This window comes from Dasypus novemcinctus, chromosome 8 (genome assembly GCF_030445035.2).
Source record: "Dasypus novemcinctus isolate mDasNov1 chromosome 8, mDasNov1.1.hap2, whole genome shotgun sequence".
NCBI lineage: Eukaryota > Metazoa > Chordata > Mammalia > Cingulata > Dasypodidae > Dasypus > Dasypus novemcinctus.
In genome coordinates this window covers 82,574,085-82,592,677 of record NC_080680.1, presented here as the reverse complement: position 1 = coordinate 82,592,677, position 18,593 = coordinate 82,574,085, and the positions used below count along the sequence as shown (strand labels likewise).

The following is an 18,593-nucleotide window of genomic DNA, read 5'->3' as shown; positions in this document are numbered from 1 at the left end:
AATGATCACTTCTCTCCCACTCCGAAAGGTGTCAGGGTGGGTTCCCAGAGCTGCCTAATGAGAATACAACAGACACGAAAGAACACAGTGAATGGACACAGAAGACAACAGAGGGGGGAGAAATATATATATATATATATATATATATATATATATATATATATATATATATAAATGAATGAATGTTCAGAATTTCTTTCAGACATGATCACACATTTGTGTTCTAGCCTTTTGGCGGCTTAGATAAATGACAAGTACAATCAACATTTTCACAAAATTGAGAGGAAAACCAACTTGATCAAAGTCAGGGGTGGAGTCTACCTGTTTCTATTTGCTATGTCTAGAAGCTTTATAGGGTTTTAGACTTGGAAGTTGCTCTAGGTCATCTAGTTCAATCCCCTTGCTTTTTAGGTGGGATTGAGACTCAAACAAGAAGGTTTTAACCAGGTTAAATAATAGAAATTCAGTGAAGTTAGCTTAATTTAAAAAGAGAATTTATTATAAGATTACAGAGATATCTGATGGAGTCCAAAGGGTGAGTATAGCTCTAAGCTCTGAGACTAGACTGGAGCTGTGCTATAGAGTACTTTAGATCAGGATGCCCGTACCACAGCCCTTTGCTGTCTTTGCCCTGTGTCCGTGATTCATCCTCTCAACGTAGACCAGATTCTTCAGTCCCCCCACCACCCACTCCAGGGAGAAATGGTTACCAGCATTCCTGAGTTTAAAGCTTGTTCTTTCACTCAAGAAAGGCAGCACGATTCTAAAATCACAACTTGTATTTCCCTGGAGAAGGTCTCAGTGGCCCAGTTGGAACCGTCCTGAGTCCAATTAATTGAAGCCAAAGGAGATGGGCTTACTTTACTTTACACACATGGCTGATGGGAGTAAATCATTGGTAGGAGAAGCAAGGAGGCCAATGGCCAGGCAGCTAGCCCAGGAGGTTTTTAGGGCACTAGGGTTACACCGATAACCAGTGGCAGAGCCAGGACTGAAAAACAGCGCCTGACTCAGCAGCAGTCTTTTCAGGAGCTAACCACATGGTGAAACAGTGGTAATTACTTTATCTGAAACACAGCAAAGCAGACAGATGGATACTCATTGCCTTGGTTCTCTTTCCTTTTGATGTCAAGAGCTAGAGTCCCTTTCCTGAAGTCTAGAGGATCCAGAGCTCTAGGACCATAAAAGGCAGTCAAAGGTCGGTCCAAACCCTTTAAGTTACAAGGGACACAAATCCAAATGAAACCATCTTAAGCAAAAAAGGCATTTATTGGAAAGCTGCTTGGGTAGCTCACAGAATTGGAGGAAGAGTACAGAGACCAGGGCATCTTCAGGAATCAGAAATGAGCACCACAAGGGCACATGCACGTGAGCTCACATTTTTTCTTTCTTTTTCACTTCTCATCTTCCTTCTTTGTTTCCGCTTAACTTTGGTACCACAGGGTTTTCTTCACACGGGAACCTGGCCACCAGCACCTCAGGGATCATATCCTTATGGTGTCTCTGGGATCATATTCTTATGGTGTCTGACCAAGAAGAAAAGAGTTTTCCTTACTAATTACAGGAAGAAGAATCCCAGAGAAGGAGGGGATAGAGTACTGTGATTGGCTGGGTCTTGTTCGCTTGCTCATCATTCCTGGGGTCAGGAGGTAGCCGGGGGTCCTTAAAGAAGGGAAACTATAAGCAGGGTAGGCAAAAATCTCTTCTGTTTTGTGTCTGTCTCCCAGGTGACCATGGAGGCTGGCGGCCTCCCCCTGGAGCTGTGGCGCATGATCTTAGCCTACCTGCACCTTCCCGACCTGGGCCGCTGCAGCCTGGTATGCAGAGCCTGGTACGAACTGATCCTCAGTCTCGACAGCACCCGCTGGCGGCAGCTGTGCCTGGGCTGCACCGAGTGCCGCCACCCCAACTGGCCCAACCAGCCAGATGTGGAGCCCGAGTCTTGGAGGGAGGCCTTCAAGCAGCACTACCTTGCCTCTAAGACATGGACCAAGAATGCCCTGGACTTGGAGTCCTCTGTCTGCTTCTCTCTTTTTCGCCGGCGGAAGGAACGGCGTACCCTGAGTGTCGGGCCAGGCCATGAGTTTGACAGCCTGGGCAGTGCCTTGGCCTTGGCCAGCCTGTATGACCGAATTGTGCTGTTCCCAGGTGTGTACGAAGAGCAAGGTGAAATCATCCTGAAGGTGCCCGTGGAGATCGTAGGCCACGGGAAGCTGGGGGAGGTGGTCCTGCTGGCCAGCATCGACCAGCACAGCTCCACCGCACGCCTGTGCAACCTCGTCTTCATGCCGGCCTGGTTCTCGCCCATCATGTTTAAGGTGGGTGCCCACATCGGGCAGATGACCTTTCCGGTCCTGGGTCCTCAGCCTCCTCGCGGTGGGTTTGTAATCCCTTGTTTGTTGGAATTGAGAACTTACTAATTGCTCCCACACACACTCCTGAGTTCTGAACCAACTCGAGAAATAGACACAGAGTTCAGAAGAGACCAAGATATTGCCTTTATTCTTGGCAAAGCCGGATTGAAAAATGAGGCTCGGGGGGAGCAGATATAGTTCAAGTGGTTGAGCACTGTTTCCCATGTACAAGGCCCTGGGTTCAATCCCCAGTCCTCCTAAACCCAAACAAACAGAAGAAACAAACTCTCATTGGGGAATAGATGTAGCTCAGTGGTTGAGCGCCTGCTTCCCACAGGTGGAGCAGCTAGGTGGGAAAGCCAGGTTCTGGGAGCACCATGTGGTGCCATGGAGCAGAGAGCACCAGAGCTGCTCACGGCAGTCACAGCTAGAGCGAGAGCCAAAGAGAGGGGAGGCTGTGCAGGACCAATGACTGTCAGTATTGAACCCCAGCTGGTGAAGGTCAAGGAAGGTCAAGCTTTTTACCAGCATGAGTCACCTCTAGAGTAGTCAGAGAAAATTAGTGCCACATAACTCCTTCCAGGAACACAGAGCAGAGGTGGTGTCCAATGCAAAGCATGAACGGAGGCATTGGTGGCTCCTAGCAGAATAGCCCACTGCTTATGCATTGCCTAGGAAGTGATTACAATGCAGGGATTATGTACCTAGTCATAAAAACCACACACCCAACATCACTACCTAATACACCTTAATTGTCTCCCACATTTGTAATAACCATCCCACCACCAGTCATTCATGATTCACTTTCTGTGTGCCAGGCATATGCTCTATAGGCGCCTTCGCTCCAATCTTCCCTGCGAGATGGATTGGAGAGATGTGGAAGCAGGCTCCACAGCAGCCAGCAGCATAACCCAGGTCTCAGCGTCCATGTGAACAGCCAGAATCTAAAGCCTGCATTCGTAACCGGGGTGACTTTCCATCTGCAGCCTCATCTGTGGTGGACAGGGTAGATGTGGAGGCCCCGTGTTGCCTGTGGGGGGCCTGGAGCCCAGGCCCAGGGACACTAAGTAACTGTCTCAAGTGGGTGATTCGGGAGGTTAGCACTCAAATGCAGACCCTCTCCTTCTAAGACTGAAATTGCATCACACTGGCCACCCTGGAAGCTGCTTTTTTGTTCCAAACTGTTGAGCTTCTTTTGGGTTTCATTTCTAGAAAGAGCACTCTCCTAAATACTTCACCTTTCCGAGCACATTTGCTGTTAGAGAGAGGTGTTAATTCTAACCCTTACTTCTCCCCTAGCAGTGCGGCTGCAGGTCCTCAAGGATGGGGCCTGGCCTTAGACCTCTGTGTAGCTTAGAGTTTGACATATATTAGTGTTCAGTCTGTGATTGCTGGGGTTTTTTTAAGAATTATCTTTTTTTAAAAGATACATAAATCACACAAAAACCGTGACTGTCTTTTAATCAAAAATTATTAAAGAAATGAAAACTAGCAAGTCTTTAGAGAAAACATGGGCGACTGGGAAGGCCTTGCTTGAAAAAAGGCAAAAATCAGAGTGATTTCACAGCAGTGACTTCTGAGGAGAACCCTATCAATGGCTCCGCATCTCCAGAGAGATGGCTTTTATCTACAGAGAGGACCAAGCAAGAGAAAATAGACCTAAAATGCAGCAAGAAATTTTTAAGATAGCCATAAAGAAGAATTTAGGATGAGGGAGTTAAGTTTTAGAACAAGCTATCAAGGGTAGTCACTGCTAAAGAATTTAAAAAATTGTTCAAGGGGTAGATATGGCTGGATTATTAAATGGGATTATGAGGCACTGCCTCATTCTATGGCTCAAACACATGTGATGTTATTTGATGTGAAATCTAGAAATAGTTCTTTTTCAGGACCATGGAGTGACTGGGTCTCACCACCTTTGGCTTCTGGTCAGGCCCAGAGCTCTGAGGGTCTGGGATGAGCCATGCTCTGGGGTTTAGAGCTCTCCAGATATCAGAAAGCCCAATCCGCTGGAAGCAGCAGCATCTGCTAGGGCCAGCTTGATGGCATTACGGTGGCCTTGGACTCTCAGGAGTTCCCTGACCTGAGTGCTTGATTCCAGTCCCAGCAACAGTTGCTGTGCCAGACTCTTGCCAGGTTCTGTGGGCTCAAAGACACTGTCTACCTATAAGTTCCTCACAGGCCAAATAATGTAATACCCAGATGACAGGCAGAAGGTGAGGGGCAAGGAATCAAGTAATGGAGATCTCAGAGGAAGAAGGAAATGCTTGTGGCTGGGGAGAGGAGGTCAGGAGCAGCCTAACTTTTCAAGAAGTTGGTCGCCAGTGTTGTCTGGGGGGACACCTGGCTCCCTCCTGCCTGTGAGTTGCCCAGTCCACCTCACTCATAGCTGGGGCCAGAAGCACCTGGAATCTGAGCCTGCTCAGAGGTAGAAAGGGACAGGGCCTGCTGCAGTCCCAGGTGCCCCCATGTCTCCCAGCCCCTACTCTCTGGGTCCCCAAGACCCTGTTTACATGACCTTTTCATTCACTCAGAATGTGCCCCCCATGCACCCCAGACTGCTGAGGACTCTTGGCCTCTGTGTCCCTGACCCCAGGTGATAATTGCTAACTTTCATCGAGTGTCAACTTCTTGCCCTGCACTTGGTTCACTAGCAGAAACTGGAACTTAGGGAGTGAAATCACTTGCCCAGGGTAGCCCTCCTTTAAGAGGAGTTGGAGTACTGACCAGCAAAACACATCTCATCCCTGCTATATCCATTTTCTCCTTTTCATTCCCCAGACAATATCGGGTCACGTCCAGTTCGACAACTGCAACTTTGAAAATGGGCACATCCAGGTCCACGGCCCAGGCACCTGCCAAGTAAAGTTTTGCACCTTCAAAAACACCCATATTTTTCTGCACAACGTGCCCCTGTGTGTCCTGGAAAACTGTGAATTTGTGGGCAGTGAAAACAATTCTGTGACTGTGGAGGGCCATCCCTCTGCAGATAAGAACTGGGCCTACAAGTACCTGCTGGGCCTTATCAAGTCCTCTCCCAGTTTGCTTCCCGCAGAGGACTCTGACTCTTTCATGTCTCTGGACCTAGAGAGCAGGGACCAGGCCTGGAGCCCAAGGACCTGTGACATTGTCATTGAGGGCAGCCAGAGTCCCACCAGCCCAGCCTCTAGCTCCCCAAGGCCAGGCTCCAGGGCTGGCTCACAGGAGGCGGAGGTGGGCAGCGATGGCGAAAGGGCGACCCAGACCCCAGACAGCAGCGACGGAGGCCTGAGTCCCAGTGGCGAGGAGGACGAGGACCAGCTCACATACAGACTGTCCTACCAAGTCCAGGGCCCGCGCCCTGTCCTGGGGGGCTCCTTCCTGGGCCCGCCGCTGCCAGGAGCATCCATTCAGCTGCCCAGCTGCCTGGTGCTGAACTCCCTGCAGCAGGAGCTGCAGAAGGACAAGGAGGCCATGGCGATGGCGAGCTCCGTGCAGGGCTGCCTCATCCGCAAGTGCCTCTTCCGGGACGGCAAGGGAGGCGTCTTCGTCTGCTCCTATGGCCGAGCCAAGATGGAAGGAAACGTCTTCCGGAACCTGACCTATGCAGTGCGATGTATACATAATAGCAAGGTGCTGTCACAGGGGCTTCCTTTGCAGGCGCGCGAGACCTTCCCGGGTACTGGGAACGTGAGTTGTGAGTGGTGAGAGGGCTCGTGTGGCCATGTGCAGGAAGGGTTTGATGGGGCTATTATCCATTTTTTTAGTTCATCTTTTTTTTTTTTTTAAAGATTGCTAACACATACTTCCCTTCGTGTCCATCGGTTGATTTGGACAGGACAGAAACTGTTCTTCACATTTCACGGAAAAGGAAACAGGCCCAGCGAAGGAAGGGGACTTAGGGTCTCCCAGCAAGTTAGAGTCTCCACTGGGGCTAGAACCCAAGTCCTCTGCCACACTGCCTCTCAGGTCCTAGTAAAAGGAGCAAGGGCTTTTTTTAGCCTGAAGGAGAGAAAACTCAGAGAAACATGATCACTGCCTTCAGTCCAGACCTGGGTGAGGTGTTTGGCAAGGCTTCCCAGAGAAAATGATGTTGTAACCAAAAAAGATGAGAAGGTAGACAGGGAAAATGGGGCATGTCTGCTGGAAAGGGGTGCGTGGAATGGGAGCCTCGAAGGCAGCAGGTGCAGCAGGTACTAGGGCCTGGGTAAGAGCCTTGACACATTCAAGGGACAAGTGACTGATTCCCACCATGTGGGGTGGAGGGAGGTTGGAAAAGCAGAACTGGGAGGTAAGCAGAAGCCATTTTGCCCAGGGCTGGAAAGCCTCTCTGAGACACTATACCAAGAGCCAGCCAGCCAGCCAGGGATGGGATCAGGATCTTGCATGTGCAGGCGCTTAGGGCACCTGAGAACAATTTTCCCATCCTGTAAACAACTGATGACAGGAAAGTCTTCCGCCGGGAAAGATGGGCCTTTCAGAAGAAAGCATGCTGTAGCTCCCGGGTTTGAGTCCCACCTCTGCACTAATTCACGGAACATTACCCTCCTCTTTCGTAAAATGGACTGAGTGTTTCTGCCTTGCCTTTCTCAGTGCGGGGAGAGGGGGAGCGGGGTTGGGGATGTGAGGGTCCAGTGTTAACAGTAATAATTGCCGAAGCACTTAGTGAACTGAAAAGTCTTGTATAAATGGCACGTGTGGGTCTTGTAGGTCTCAGAAAGCTTCTAGAATGATTGCTGGCAATGGTATTTCAATTGTATTTTACCTAGCCCACTTCTATAAAGGATTTTAGGTGGCCTATAAGACTGTACTGTAAAAAGATAATCTTATTCGAAGGGAAAAGTGATAGTTTTGCTCACAATGACAGGATGTGGTCCAGCCCCTCAAGGGGAACATTGTCAGGGAAACAGACAGACCTGGCATTGTTACAAAGAGGGTGGCTTTTGAGTCACATTCTGCCTCTGCTCCTTGCTAACTGCTTGTCCTTGGAACAGGTATTCCACCTGTCCCCAAGGTGTGGTGAGGATAGATGACGGGCATAGGCATAAAGTGCTCAGCAGTGTGCCTGCTGCATAGTAAGTGCTCAGTAAATGGTAACTTAAAAAAAAAAAAATACTTACCTTACCATCCAGCATGAGGTGCTTTGGTAGAGGTATGCGTAGCCATGGATGGCCCCAGACCCAGCCTCGAGGTACCGGGGAAGGTCTCCCAGAGGAATGGTACCTGTGCTGAGCTGCGCAGGAGGAGGAGGTGACAAGAGGAAGATGTGAGGCAAAGAAGGCAAGTGTGAAGGCCCACGCGTAAGAGAGGACAGCAGCACCTTGAAGGAGTTCTGAGAAACTCAGGATGGCCAAAACAGGAGGAGTGAGGGTTAGGATGGCAAGAGGAGACCAAGTTGTCGCTGAAGGCAGTTCCCAAAGGCTGCAGAGGTCTTGCCAAAGAGATCAGAGTTTGCCTCGAGAGCAATAGGGACCCGCTGAAAGATTTTAAGCAGAGGAGAATTGTGGTCAGAGCTGCATTTTGGAAAGCCCGTTCTCCCAACTTTGTAGAGAATGAAGTGATTGAGGAGCAGTGGATGATGACAGCAGCTGAGATGGAGAGGACAGACAGGATGGTCTGAAGAGACAGAAAGGAGGACCTAGGAAGGGAATAGTGATGTGAGGTCCAGGTTTCTGGCCTTGGTGGCCGGGGCCATAGGAGGAACGTGGCAGAAGAACAGGGCCTGGGGAGAAAGATGCTGTGTTCAGTTTCGGGCACTTTGAATTGGTTGCTTCTGTGGGCCATTTGGCAGAGGTGCCTGGTAGGTACTTGGCTCCTGGGTCTGGACATTTGGAGAGAGATGTGCAGACCGGGGAGCTGTCATTGTGGTAGCTGGAGTCAGTGTCAGCCATTGGGAGGCAAAAAGTTGTATAGCTTTAGTTAGAGCCCTCTTGTACATCACTTGCCCTCCTGGGACTTTTGGCAGGAATTGTGCAGCCAACAATCCCCAGTGAGTCTATCTCTAGCTGGGAGCCTGAAAAACTGTTGTAGAGATTTTGACTAAAAGAAGCTCCATGGTGCCCTGAGTACCCAACAGCAGGAACCATTATATGCTAAGTGCATTAATGCAATGCTGTGGGGGGAGTGCAGGGCCTGCTGAGCTGGTCCCTGACCCAGTGGCCACAGGACATTCTCTGTTTCCACCTTCTGGGACCTCCCCAGCGGGGTGAAGGCTGGCAGCAGGAGCCTGGTTGCTGAGGCTCTAAGAAGAAAAGTACCACTGACACAGGTGATGTGATACCCTCCCTAGCCTCTGGGGAAGCCCACTTCCATGGGCTTTGTGCCCCCAGAAGCTGCTGAGATCTGTGCTTTGCCAAAGGAGCAAAAACTAGAGAGCTGCCTGTTGGGGAGAAGAGCCGTGGAGATGGGCTCAGAATCCCAGACAGCATTGTCCATGTTCAGGCCTCTTCAGCATCCCTGAGTTTACCCACCTCCCTCTACAGATGATGACAATAGCTCTCACCTCTTGCCTCACCTAGAGCGGGCGACTGTCCTAAATACTGTATTCATAATAACTCATTCATCCTCAGCAGCACTATGCCGTAGGTGGTAGTATTTCCATTTTACAAGAGCGGAAACAGAGTCCTAGAGACATTAAGCACCGTGCCCACAGTCACACAGGTGGAAGTCATAGGAGCTTCTATCCAAACCTAAGCAGCCTGTCTCCAGAACCCAGCCTGGCCCCCCAGAGAGGGTGACCTCCAGCTCTGAGACTGAAACACTGTGGCCCAGACAGGAGAGGAGACTGGCCCAAGGTCACATAGCAGCATCAAGCAGCAAGGACTTGGAATCAGCTCTCCTAACTCCTAGCTTAGAGTTCTTTCCAGGCATCCTAGCTAACTGGACAAAGAATGGAAAAGGTCTAATAGTCCTTTGACATTCAAATACCAAACTGCACATCCTCTGGAATCAGAATTCACTCACATTCCACTCTTTTTCCCAGATGCAGTTATAGCTGACTTTTTATTACTTGCCCCCCCAGTGTTTCTTTTCAGAGTCATCAGCTCTCAGAACTGCAAATCTGTCTGGCCCCAAGCAGTCCTACTAAAATTATGTATGTGTGTTTGTATGTGTGTGTGTGTTTGTTCCTTAAAATATGAAACTGACTTTTCTTCATGCGTATTAATTATTCTGCCAAATTCTGCACATTAATGAGTCATGTGATAATTCATGAAACAGGTTATAGTGTTCTGTAAATTGTGTCTCTTTGAAAAAATCAGGCAACTAATACAATCATGTAAATATAAAATGCTTATATGGATAACTAATTAGAAGCCATGAGATTGAAATTATTCCCATTATTATTACCATTCCCACCATCTGATAACCAGTCTTCTGCTTTGTGTCACTATGACTTTGCTCATTCTAAGTACTTCATATAAGAGAAATCATATAATATTTTTCCTTTTGTGTCTGGCTAATTTCGTTCAAGATGATGTCTTCAAGGTTCATCATCTCGTAGCATGTCCCAGCACTTCACTTCTTTTTATGGCTAATATTCCATTGTATGGATAGATCACATTTTGTTTATCCAGCCATCTATTCAGTATTTGAATTGTTTTCACTTTGGGACTATTAATAATATTGCTGCAATGAACATTTGTATACAGGTTTTTGTGTGGACATATTTTCATTTCCCTTGGGTATATACCTAGAACTGGAATTGCTGGGTCACATGGTAACTCTGTGTTTAGTTTTTTTGAAGAACTGCCAGTTTTCCAAAGCACATGCACCATATTACATTCCCACCAGCAGTGTTTGAGGGTTCCGGGTTCTTCACATCCCCACCAACACTTGATGTTTGTGTCTTTTTTTAAATTATAACTATCCTGGTAAGTGTGATGTGGTCATAGCAATTTTTAATGTACTATTTTGAAATAATTACAAATCTACAGAAAAGCTGCAAGAATAGTACGAAGAACTCCCATACACCAGTCACCTAGATTCAATTGATAATGTTCTACATTTGCCTTCTCTCTCCATAGATATTTATACATTTTTTTTCTGAACCGTTTGAGAATAAGTTGCAGACATGACACCCTATTATACCTTAGTACTTCAGTGTATTATCTCCTAAAAACAAAGGAAACCTCCTAACCCCCTAAATAAAATAAAATCCTAAATAAAAATTCCTAAATAAAAGCAGGAAATTAACATTGATACAACACTACTATATCTATCTATATCAACACTACTCTATCAATATTCCAAAGACCTGATTCAAATTCTGCCAGTTGTCCCAATAATGCCCTTTATAGGTCCAGGATCACCCATTGCTTTTATCTGTCATGTCTGCTTAGTATCATTTAATCTGGAACAGTTCCTCAGTGCTGTCACAATTTTCATGACCTTGATGTAATTTGAGGAGTACAGACCGGTTACTTGTAGAATGTCCCTCGATTGGGATTTCTGTAGTGTTTCATCATGATTAAATTGATGTTACTTATTTTGAGCAGGAATACCATCAAAGTGATGTGGTGTGTTCTTCTTAGTGCATTATATCAGGAGATATATGACATTGATTTGTCCTTTTTTTATTGGCAATGTTAACATTAATCAGTTGGCTAAGATGGTATCTTCCACGTTTATCCACAGTAAATTTAAAAAGTATTTTATGGGAAAACACTTTGAGACTATGTAAATACCCTGTTCCTTGCAACCCTTTCATCCACTAGTTTTAACAACTCCATTGAATAGTCTTGCCTGAAATCAGTTGTTACTTTATTGGTTGCCAAATGGTAATTTTCTAATTCCATCATTCTTTGTACATTTATTAATCGGCATTCTGTTGTAAGGTAGAGCTTTCCCTTATCCCTCTCTATTGCCGTTTTATTCATTTACTTAAGTATGAACTAATGGATTCCTATTTTTTTTCCCAATGGATTATAAACCATTATTAACATTATTTTGTTGGTCAAATTGTCTCAGATTTGTCTAATTGGAATCCCATAACACTCTGATTCCTGATTTGTTTGTTTTTTGAGGTACTGGGGATTGGAACCAGGACTTTGTACATGGGAAGCAGGTGCTCGACCACTGAGCTACATCCACTCCCCAGTCCTGTGTCTTTTGATTTGTCCCCATTATTCTGTGAGCACTTTTTTGCTTTCTAGAACATTAAGATGTTCTATAATAGGTTAATATATACTTTTCCCTGCCCTGATCCTGGAATCAGCTGTTTTCCCCAGTGAACCATGGTTCCTTTTACTGGAGAATATATTTAGAAACCAATATCCAGTGCTAGGTGTGGTATGCCAGTGCTCCTAGGTCCCCTCAGCAGATAGAACTAGGCAGTATGTGTGTGTTTAGACACACACATTCATCTGTATTTATTGCTATATCTATTTATACAAGTAAAAACCATGCATTCATACTGACACCTCCAATTCCAATGGAGCACCACAGGGTTTATTCTAGCCTTTCCCCCTTTATAGCTTTGCATATTTGTAACTCTCTTCTGAAACAGTGAAAAACTTGGCTCTCATTTTCCTTAATATATTTACTTCTTTGATTAGTCCCTCTCTGATCAACCAGCTTTCTGACCCTGGGGATCAACTGCTTTGAATCCCAACTCCACAGAGCATATTGGCCACATCAGTCAAACACTGATTATGCCAATTGAATTATCAGCTCTAAGGAAGTGGAAGGGTGATTTAATAGACATTAACACCCATTTTTAAAAATATGTGAACAAAATCTTCTAACAGTCAAAACTTTTACATTTTTCCTTTTTTCCCTTTGAAATTGAAAAACATTTTTGCAGGGTGTATGATTTTTTTTGTCATTTGGCACTTTAAAGATGTCAGTCCATTGTCTTCTGGCTTGCATGGTTTCTGAAGAGGAATCTGCTATAATTCTTTTTATGCCTCTGAGTGAAATGTGTCTTTTTTTCCTCTGACTGCCTTTAAGGTTTTCTCTTTATCTTTGGTTTCATCAGTTTGAATATTATCCATCTAGGTGCATTTTTTTGTTTTGTTTGGTATTTATCCTGCTTGGTAATCTCTGTGATTCTTTTATGTCTTTTATTTGGTGTTTGGTGTCTTTCATGAAATTTGGAAAATTCTTGTCTGTTATCACTTTATTTCTTCTTTGTTCTCATCTGGTTATTCCAGTTACATGTTTGTTTACTATTTGATATTGTCTCTCAACAATTGGATGCTCTATTTTGTTTGTTCCATTTTCCCACTTGGTGTTTTTTTTTCTCTTTGTGTTTCAGTTTGGGAAATTTTTGTTAACCTATCTTCAAGTTCACTCATTCTTTCCTTAGTGGTATCAGATTTACTGCTGAGTGCATTGAAGGCATGCTCATCTCCATTACCATGATTTTTTATTTCTAACATATCCATTTAGTTCTTTATGGCTTCCATCTCTTGCTGAAAGCCCCCATTTGTTCATGCATACTGTCCACATTTTCCACTAGAGCTTTTTATGTAATAACTATAGTTACTTTAATTCCCTGTCTGATAGTTCCAACATCTGGATCATGCCTTAATCTAGTTCTTTTGGTTACTTTATCTCTTGAAAATGTGCTGTTTTCTTGCCTCGTTATGTAGCTGATACTTTTTAGGTGAAAATCATATATTTTCTGTAAGACAGTGGAGATGAAATCCAATAGTATTATGCATAGAAATGGGCATAATTTCTTTGCTAGTCCTTAGTTGGTGGCAGGGAGGCTGGGAAGTGGTTTGAATCAAGCTAGCCAGGAATGGAGCATGTTTGGGTTTTATTGGGGCTATGATTACCCTCATGTACCACGGACTTCAGTTGCTCTAGCATTTCCTTGTGCTGGCTTGCTAGGGAGTTTTTGGACCTATTCTGCAGGGGACCTCTCTCCATGCTTTCACCCCTCTCCCACAGAAGACTACTATTATTTGTTTCTCTGCTTGTTAGCCCAGTGGTCATGTGATGAGTTTCTGTTGTCCTGGTTCATCCTTAGTCTTAGGTAGGTCTTGTGTCCCTGGGTCTCGGGAGTAGGTCCTTTTCAGTGGCCCTGCCCCACCCCCAGCCCTAGGGGAACTCAAATGGTCTGGACCCAAGGTGGTTTCCTCTCACACCCCCAGAGGTAGAGGATTTTTTTCCTGTTCCCTTTTCCCACCTGCATTAGGTCTTCACATGTGCTTTCAGAACAACAGGGTTTGCTGCCCTTTCCCCCAGCTCCTTAAGGCTGCGGGACAGTTAGGGGAGAAAGACCCAGGAGGGGCTCCACGCCTCTCCCACAGTAGCTGCTGTACTTTCCCCCAGGCCTCCCCTGTGAGGGACACTGACTGCAAGGAGAGAAGACACAAGCACTTGCTTTCCTGAACAGGTGCTGGTGCCAGACAAACCAGTAAGAAGAATTCAGTTAAATTTTTAAACAAATTGCTCAAGGCCAAGTGTGAACTACTATAGTATGAACTAGTGTGAGAATATAGAAGCCCTCAGAGCCAAAGACACAAGGGAATTTGCATCTACTCATTTCTCCATGACTTTACAAGGTGCTTATGGAAGAAGACAGGGGCAGGACAAGAGCCTGCAGGGCAAACTGAGGGAAGGAACGGGACACACTGTCTGTAGGCGCCCACAAATGGGAGAGGCTGTGCTGGCACTGTGGGCTCCTTTAGACTGTGCTTTTTTGTTTTTTTTTTAAGATTTATTATTTATTTCCCCTCCCCCCTCCCAGTTGTCTGCTCTCTGTGTCCATTTACTGTGTGTTCCTCTGTGACTGCATCCATCCTTATCAGCAGCACGGGAATCTGTGTTTCTTTTTGTTGCATCATCTTGTTGTGTCAGCTCTCCGTGTGTGTGGTGCCATTCCTGGGCAGACTGGACTTTCTGTCGCACTGGGCAGCTATCCTTACGGGATGCATTCCTTGTGTGTGGGTTTCCCCTACGTGGGGGACACCCCTGCGTGGCAGGGCACTCCTTGTGCGCATCACCACTGCACATGGGCCAGCTCCACACGGGTCAAGGAGGACTGGGGTTTGAACCGCGGACCTCCCATGTGGTAGGTGGATGCCCTATCCATTGGGCCAAGTCCATTTCCCTTTAGACTGTGCTTTGGACAGCATAGACCAGGCAGTAAGGGAAAGACACAGGTGTTCCTCCAAGTGGATTAGAAAAAAAAAACAAAAAAACTGCAGCAGGAAAATAAGTATCTTTCTCTTTTCTGCTTAGATCATCATGCTCAGGAATGACATTTACCGCTGCAGAGCATCAGGCATCTTTCTTCGCTTGGAGGGCGGAGGCTTGATTGCTGGCAACAACATTTACCACAATGCGGAGGCTGGCGTGGATATCCGGAAAAAGTCCAACCCGCTCATACTGGTACTTTTCTCTGCCTTTGCTTTATTCCCTTTTCAGAGTTGCTCTTGGTTTTCAGAACCTTTTTCGGAGGCTATTTAAAATAAATGTTGCCATCTTGAATTTACATTGGTTCCTGTTTGCTAGTCGTTCCTACTCTTTTCTCTTTGTGTCTTGTGATTCTGTTTCTCGCTTTCTCCAAGTAAGAGTAGCGAATTTACTTAAGTCCCTTCCCTGCAGTCTCCCCGTCAGTAGAGGAGCAGATAGGGAATTTTCACAGGGCCCTTCCTTAGCCCTGATATGCTGTGCTTGGCTTTGAGTTTGGTAAGAATAAGGCTAGATGTCTGCCCTAAAAGATGTTTGGGTTTAAAAAAACAACACGCCAAGTTAGTTCAGTATTGTCTACAAAAATAATATTTAGGATATTTAATTCTCTCTAAAGTTTGTTTCACAGATATTGTGAGGCTGCAGTGAGTTTGAATTTATACTAGTGTGAAAGTCACTGAAAATCCTGGAATTTTGGTAGCAGGAAGGACCTGAGAGACCAGCCCCTTTCTACTCTGGCCTCCCTAAGAGAGAGGTGTCCTAGCACTGGGAAACATGAGGGAATTTTAAAAAGAGTAATAATAGCCACCCTTATGTGTGGCATGTGCTATATGCCAGATTCTCTCCTAAATACTTTAATCCTCATTTAATCCTTACACCACCCTGTAAGGAATAATTATTATCTCCATTTTATAGGTCAAGGAACTGAGGCTAAAAATCTTGCCCCAAATCGTACAGTTAACAAACAGCAGAGCTGGGATTCGAATCCAGGGAGTCTGAGACAAGGGCTGATGTATGAACCTGTAATACCTAGACTGTTGTAGCAAACGTGGAGAAAGGAAGTTCCTGACTCTATTTAAAAGACATGCCTGGCCACTTTCCTTTGCCAGACCCCCTCCCCTCACTGTGCTCCGGCCATGCAGCTGGTATTGACGCACAGTTTTGGCTTAGGAAAGTGGCCCACTGCCATGGTTGCCAAAGCAGTGAAAGGAGTCTGCTCCCCGGTGGGCAGAGAAGGACAGGCCAGACTAACAGGTGGGGGGAGGGGAGTGTTCCGTCTCAGTCCTGGTTTTAGGAGAGGGTGTGGTTGGGAATCACTGCTTGCACCTCTCTCTCCAAGTTCCGCAGCCCTGTAAGGGACTTCTGTGGGGCGAGTCTGCCAAGCTCTGCAGGGGAAAACCTGGGAAGTGAGTAAGAACGAGAAATGCTTTAAAACAAACTAGACCTTTGTTTCCATGAAATCGTTTTGGAAGAGATAAAGCTGACTTCCTGGTTTAAGTGGGCTATAAATTAAGAGTGAAATAATTTTTATTATAACTTCTTATCCTCTGAAAAGTATAATTTACTGTAAAAGCAACTCGACTGGGAGACAGAAAAACAAGATTTCAGATCTGGCCGTGCCACAAACGTACTATATAACCACGGGCCTGGCTCTCCGTTTGTACAAAGAGGTGTTAGAAATGAGTAACCTGGTAGGATCCCTGCTGCTTGACACCCTCTATGTCCTTATGCCCGGTGGGGAAACTGAGCTTCCCAGAGCCTGCCTCTCTCCACAGACCCTCCCCCGAATGAGAGGTGAGTGCTAGAAGCACCTGTCCTTCTCTGAGACGTGGCCCCTTTGGATAGTACTCGGCTGGCACCTTTTGTGCTGGGCTGCCGCCCTGCCCTGGGAGCTGGGCCGCCTACACCCTGGGAGCTGGGCTGCCTACACCCTGGGAGGTGGGGCTCTGGCGTGTTTGGGGGGCTCCTTAGAGGCTCAGAGGCTTTGCGTCGCCTGCCGTGATGAAGACGTGCAGAAGCCCCCAGCCTCACCACATCCCAAGGGGACCGCACCCTCCCTAGGTACTTCAGTGGGCCCGCCTGTCAGGAAGGGCAGGGCAGCAGCATGGCCGCCTGCTTGGGGACGGCGGGGGTGGGATCTCCCAGGGGAGCTGTTTTCCACCGTCTGCCCTGACTGGCCCAGCCTGTGGGAGCGTGGGAACACGCTCTTCCCGCTGGCGTAACTGACCCACCCCCGTGGTGTCTCCTCTTTGCCTGCAGTGTAACCAGATCCACCACGGCCTCCGCTCGGGCATTGTCGTCCTTGGCAATGGGAAGGGCGTCATCCGGAACAATCAGATCTTTTCAAATAAGGAGGCTGGCGTTTACATCCTGTACCACGGGAATCCAGTCGTGAGGTACGTGCTGCTCTGCCCTCCACGCGGGCCGGCTCGCTTCCCACAGCCTCTTCTTGACTCTCTCTTCTCCCTTTCTTTCCTCCATTTGAAAACATTCTGTTTCCTAAAGCTACTGTCCATGCTCCAGCAGAGACTTCCCCTGCCTTCCCGCCATCATAGCACAACCGCTTCCGTGTTCCCGTGCCCCCCAGGTAGCTATGTGCAGGCGGCGTTCTGTTCAGCACACCTTACTGAGCACTCGTAACAGGACAACCACGGTAAACGAGGGCAGACCTTGCTCCCGAGAGGCGCAACCAGGAGCATGTGTATGCACAGCTAACTGTTAAGACAGATGGCGGAGAGATTTCAGCTCACCTGACAACTCGGGGCAGTTAGTAGTGGTACCTGGAAAGCTGTGTTAAGTTCCTGAGGCTACACCTGACCACGGCACACAGGTGTGCCATGGTCAGTTAGTGATGGGCAGGGGCAGTGGCAGTGCTGAGGCCCTTTAGGACGGGCCAGACTCTGGCAAATGCTATCAAAAGGCACCAAGGGAAGAAGAGAAGGGAGAGAATCATTCTGACTCAGAGGCTGAGGGAAGGCCTCATTTAGGAGGTGGCATTTGAGTTGGACCTTGAGACATGTGTAGAACTTGGATTCTTGTGGAGGAGGGAGCGGGCGTTCCTAGAAAGGAAACCGCATGAGCAAAGGCAGCAGAGCACAGCAGATTCAGGGCAGTCTGTGGCTTGAGGAAAGTCTGACACCACCGTCTCTGGCATTATTGCCCTAAGGTAAGAGTATGTGTCTGTACGTGTGTGTGATTTATTTAAGGTACATCTAAGCACTTACCCTAGGTAAGGAGAAGGGATATAAAAAGTACGTAAGGGGAGAAGGGAGGCGGCGGGCGAAGCGCACGTCGAGCCGGGGAGCGGCGCTGCCTGTGGAGATCCGTGGAGGCCGACTGGATTCGTTGGCTGCTGTCCCCGCTGCCGTGCACTGGGTTAAAAACTACAAGTAACGCCAACCATGAAAGATCCAAGTCGCAGCAGTACTAGCCCAAGCATCATCAATGAAGATGTGATTATTAATGGTCCTTCTCATGAAGATGACAATCCATTTGCAGAGGACATGCGGATGGAAAATGAAGAAGAATTCAACAGACAAATAGAAGAGGAGTTATGGGAAGAAGAATTTATTGAACGCTGTTTCCAAGAAATGCTGGAAGAGGAAGAAGAACATGAATGGTTTATTCCAGCTCGAGATCTCCCACAAACTATGGACCAAATCCAGGACCAGTTTAACAACCTTGTTATCAGTGATGGCTCTTCTCTGGAAGATTTTGTGGTCAAGAGCAATCTGAATCCAAATGCAAACGTGTTTGTCCTGGGGTGAAGTACTAAAATATTTGAGTAGACAGGGCCCTCTTTTGGTGGAGGTAGCACAATTTCCACATTGTGAAGGCAGTATTAGAAGACTTAATTGTAAAAGCTCTCTCTTGTCACTGTAAGTGCTGAGATTGTTATTAAGTAAAAACCTCTCAAACATTTACTGAAAATAGAATTGGCCCCGTGGCTTAATGTCAAGACAGCAAGGAAAGAAGCAGCAGTCAAGTTGTGACAAAGCACCAAATTAAATGACCTCTAAATCATACTAAATCTTCCTTGAAGCTAAACTGGTTCCTTAGGGTTAACTAACTCTTGTCAATGTCTAAACTTTTTTTCTTAATGAGTAAATTTAAGTT

General features: G+C 46.7%; 1 protein-coding gene across 3 annotated transcripts in view; it reads left to right on the top strand.

Moving 5' to 3' along the window:
* FBXO10 (F-box protein 10) overlaps positions 1-18,593 on the top strand; it is an 85,375-nt gene that overhangs the window by 52,487 nt on the left and 14,295 nt on the right. For 2 of the 3 annotated variants that reach the window (XM_004457257.5, XM_004457255.3), the window contains 4 exons: positions 1,728-2,318; positions 5,136-5,966; positions 14,526-14,675; positions 16,737-16,873. In XM_004457257.5, coding sequence (XP_004457314.1) covers positions 1,734-2,318; positions 5,136-5,966; positions 14,526-14,675; positions 16,737-16,873 — 1,703 coding nt within the window. In that variant the 5' untranslated portion in view covers positions 1,728-1,733. The remainder of the gene's footprint in view (positions 1-1,727; positions 2,319-5,135; positions 5,967-14,525; positions 14,676-16,736; positions 16,874-18,593) is intronic. The other variant, XM_071216854.1, reaches the window with a different exon arrangement.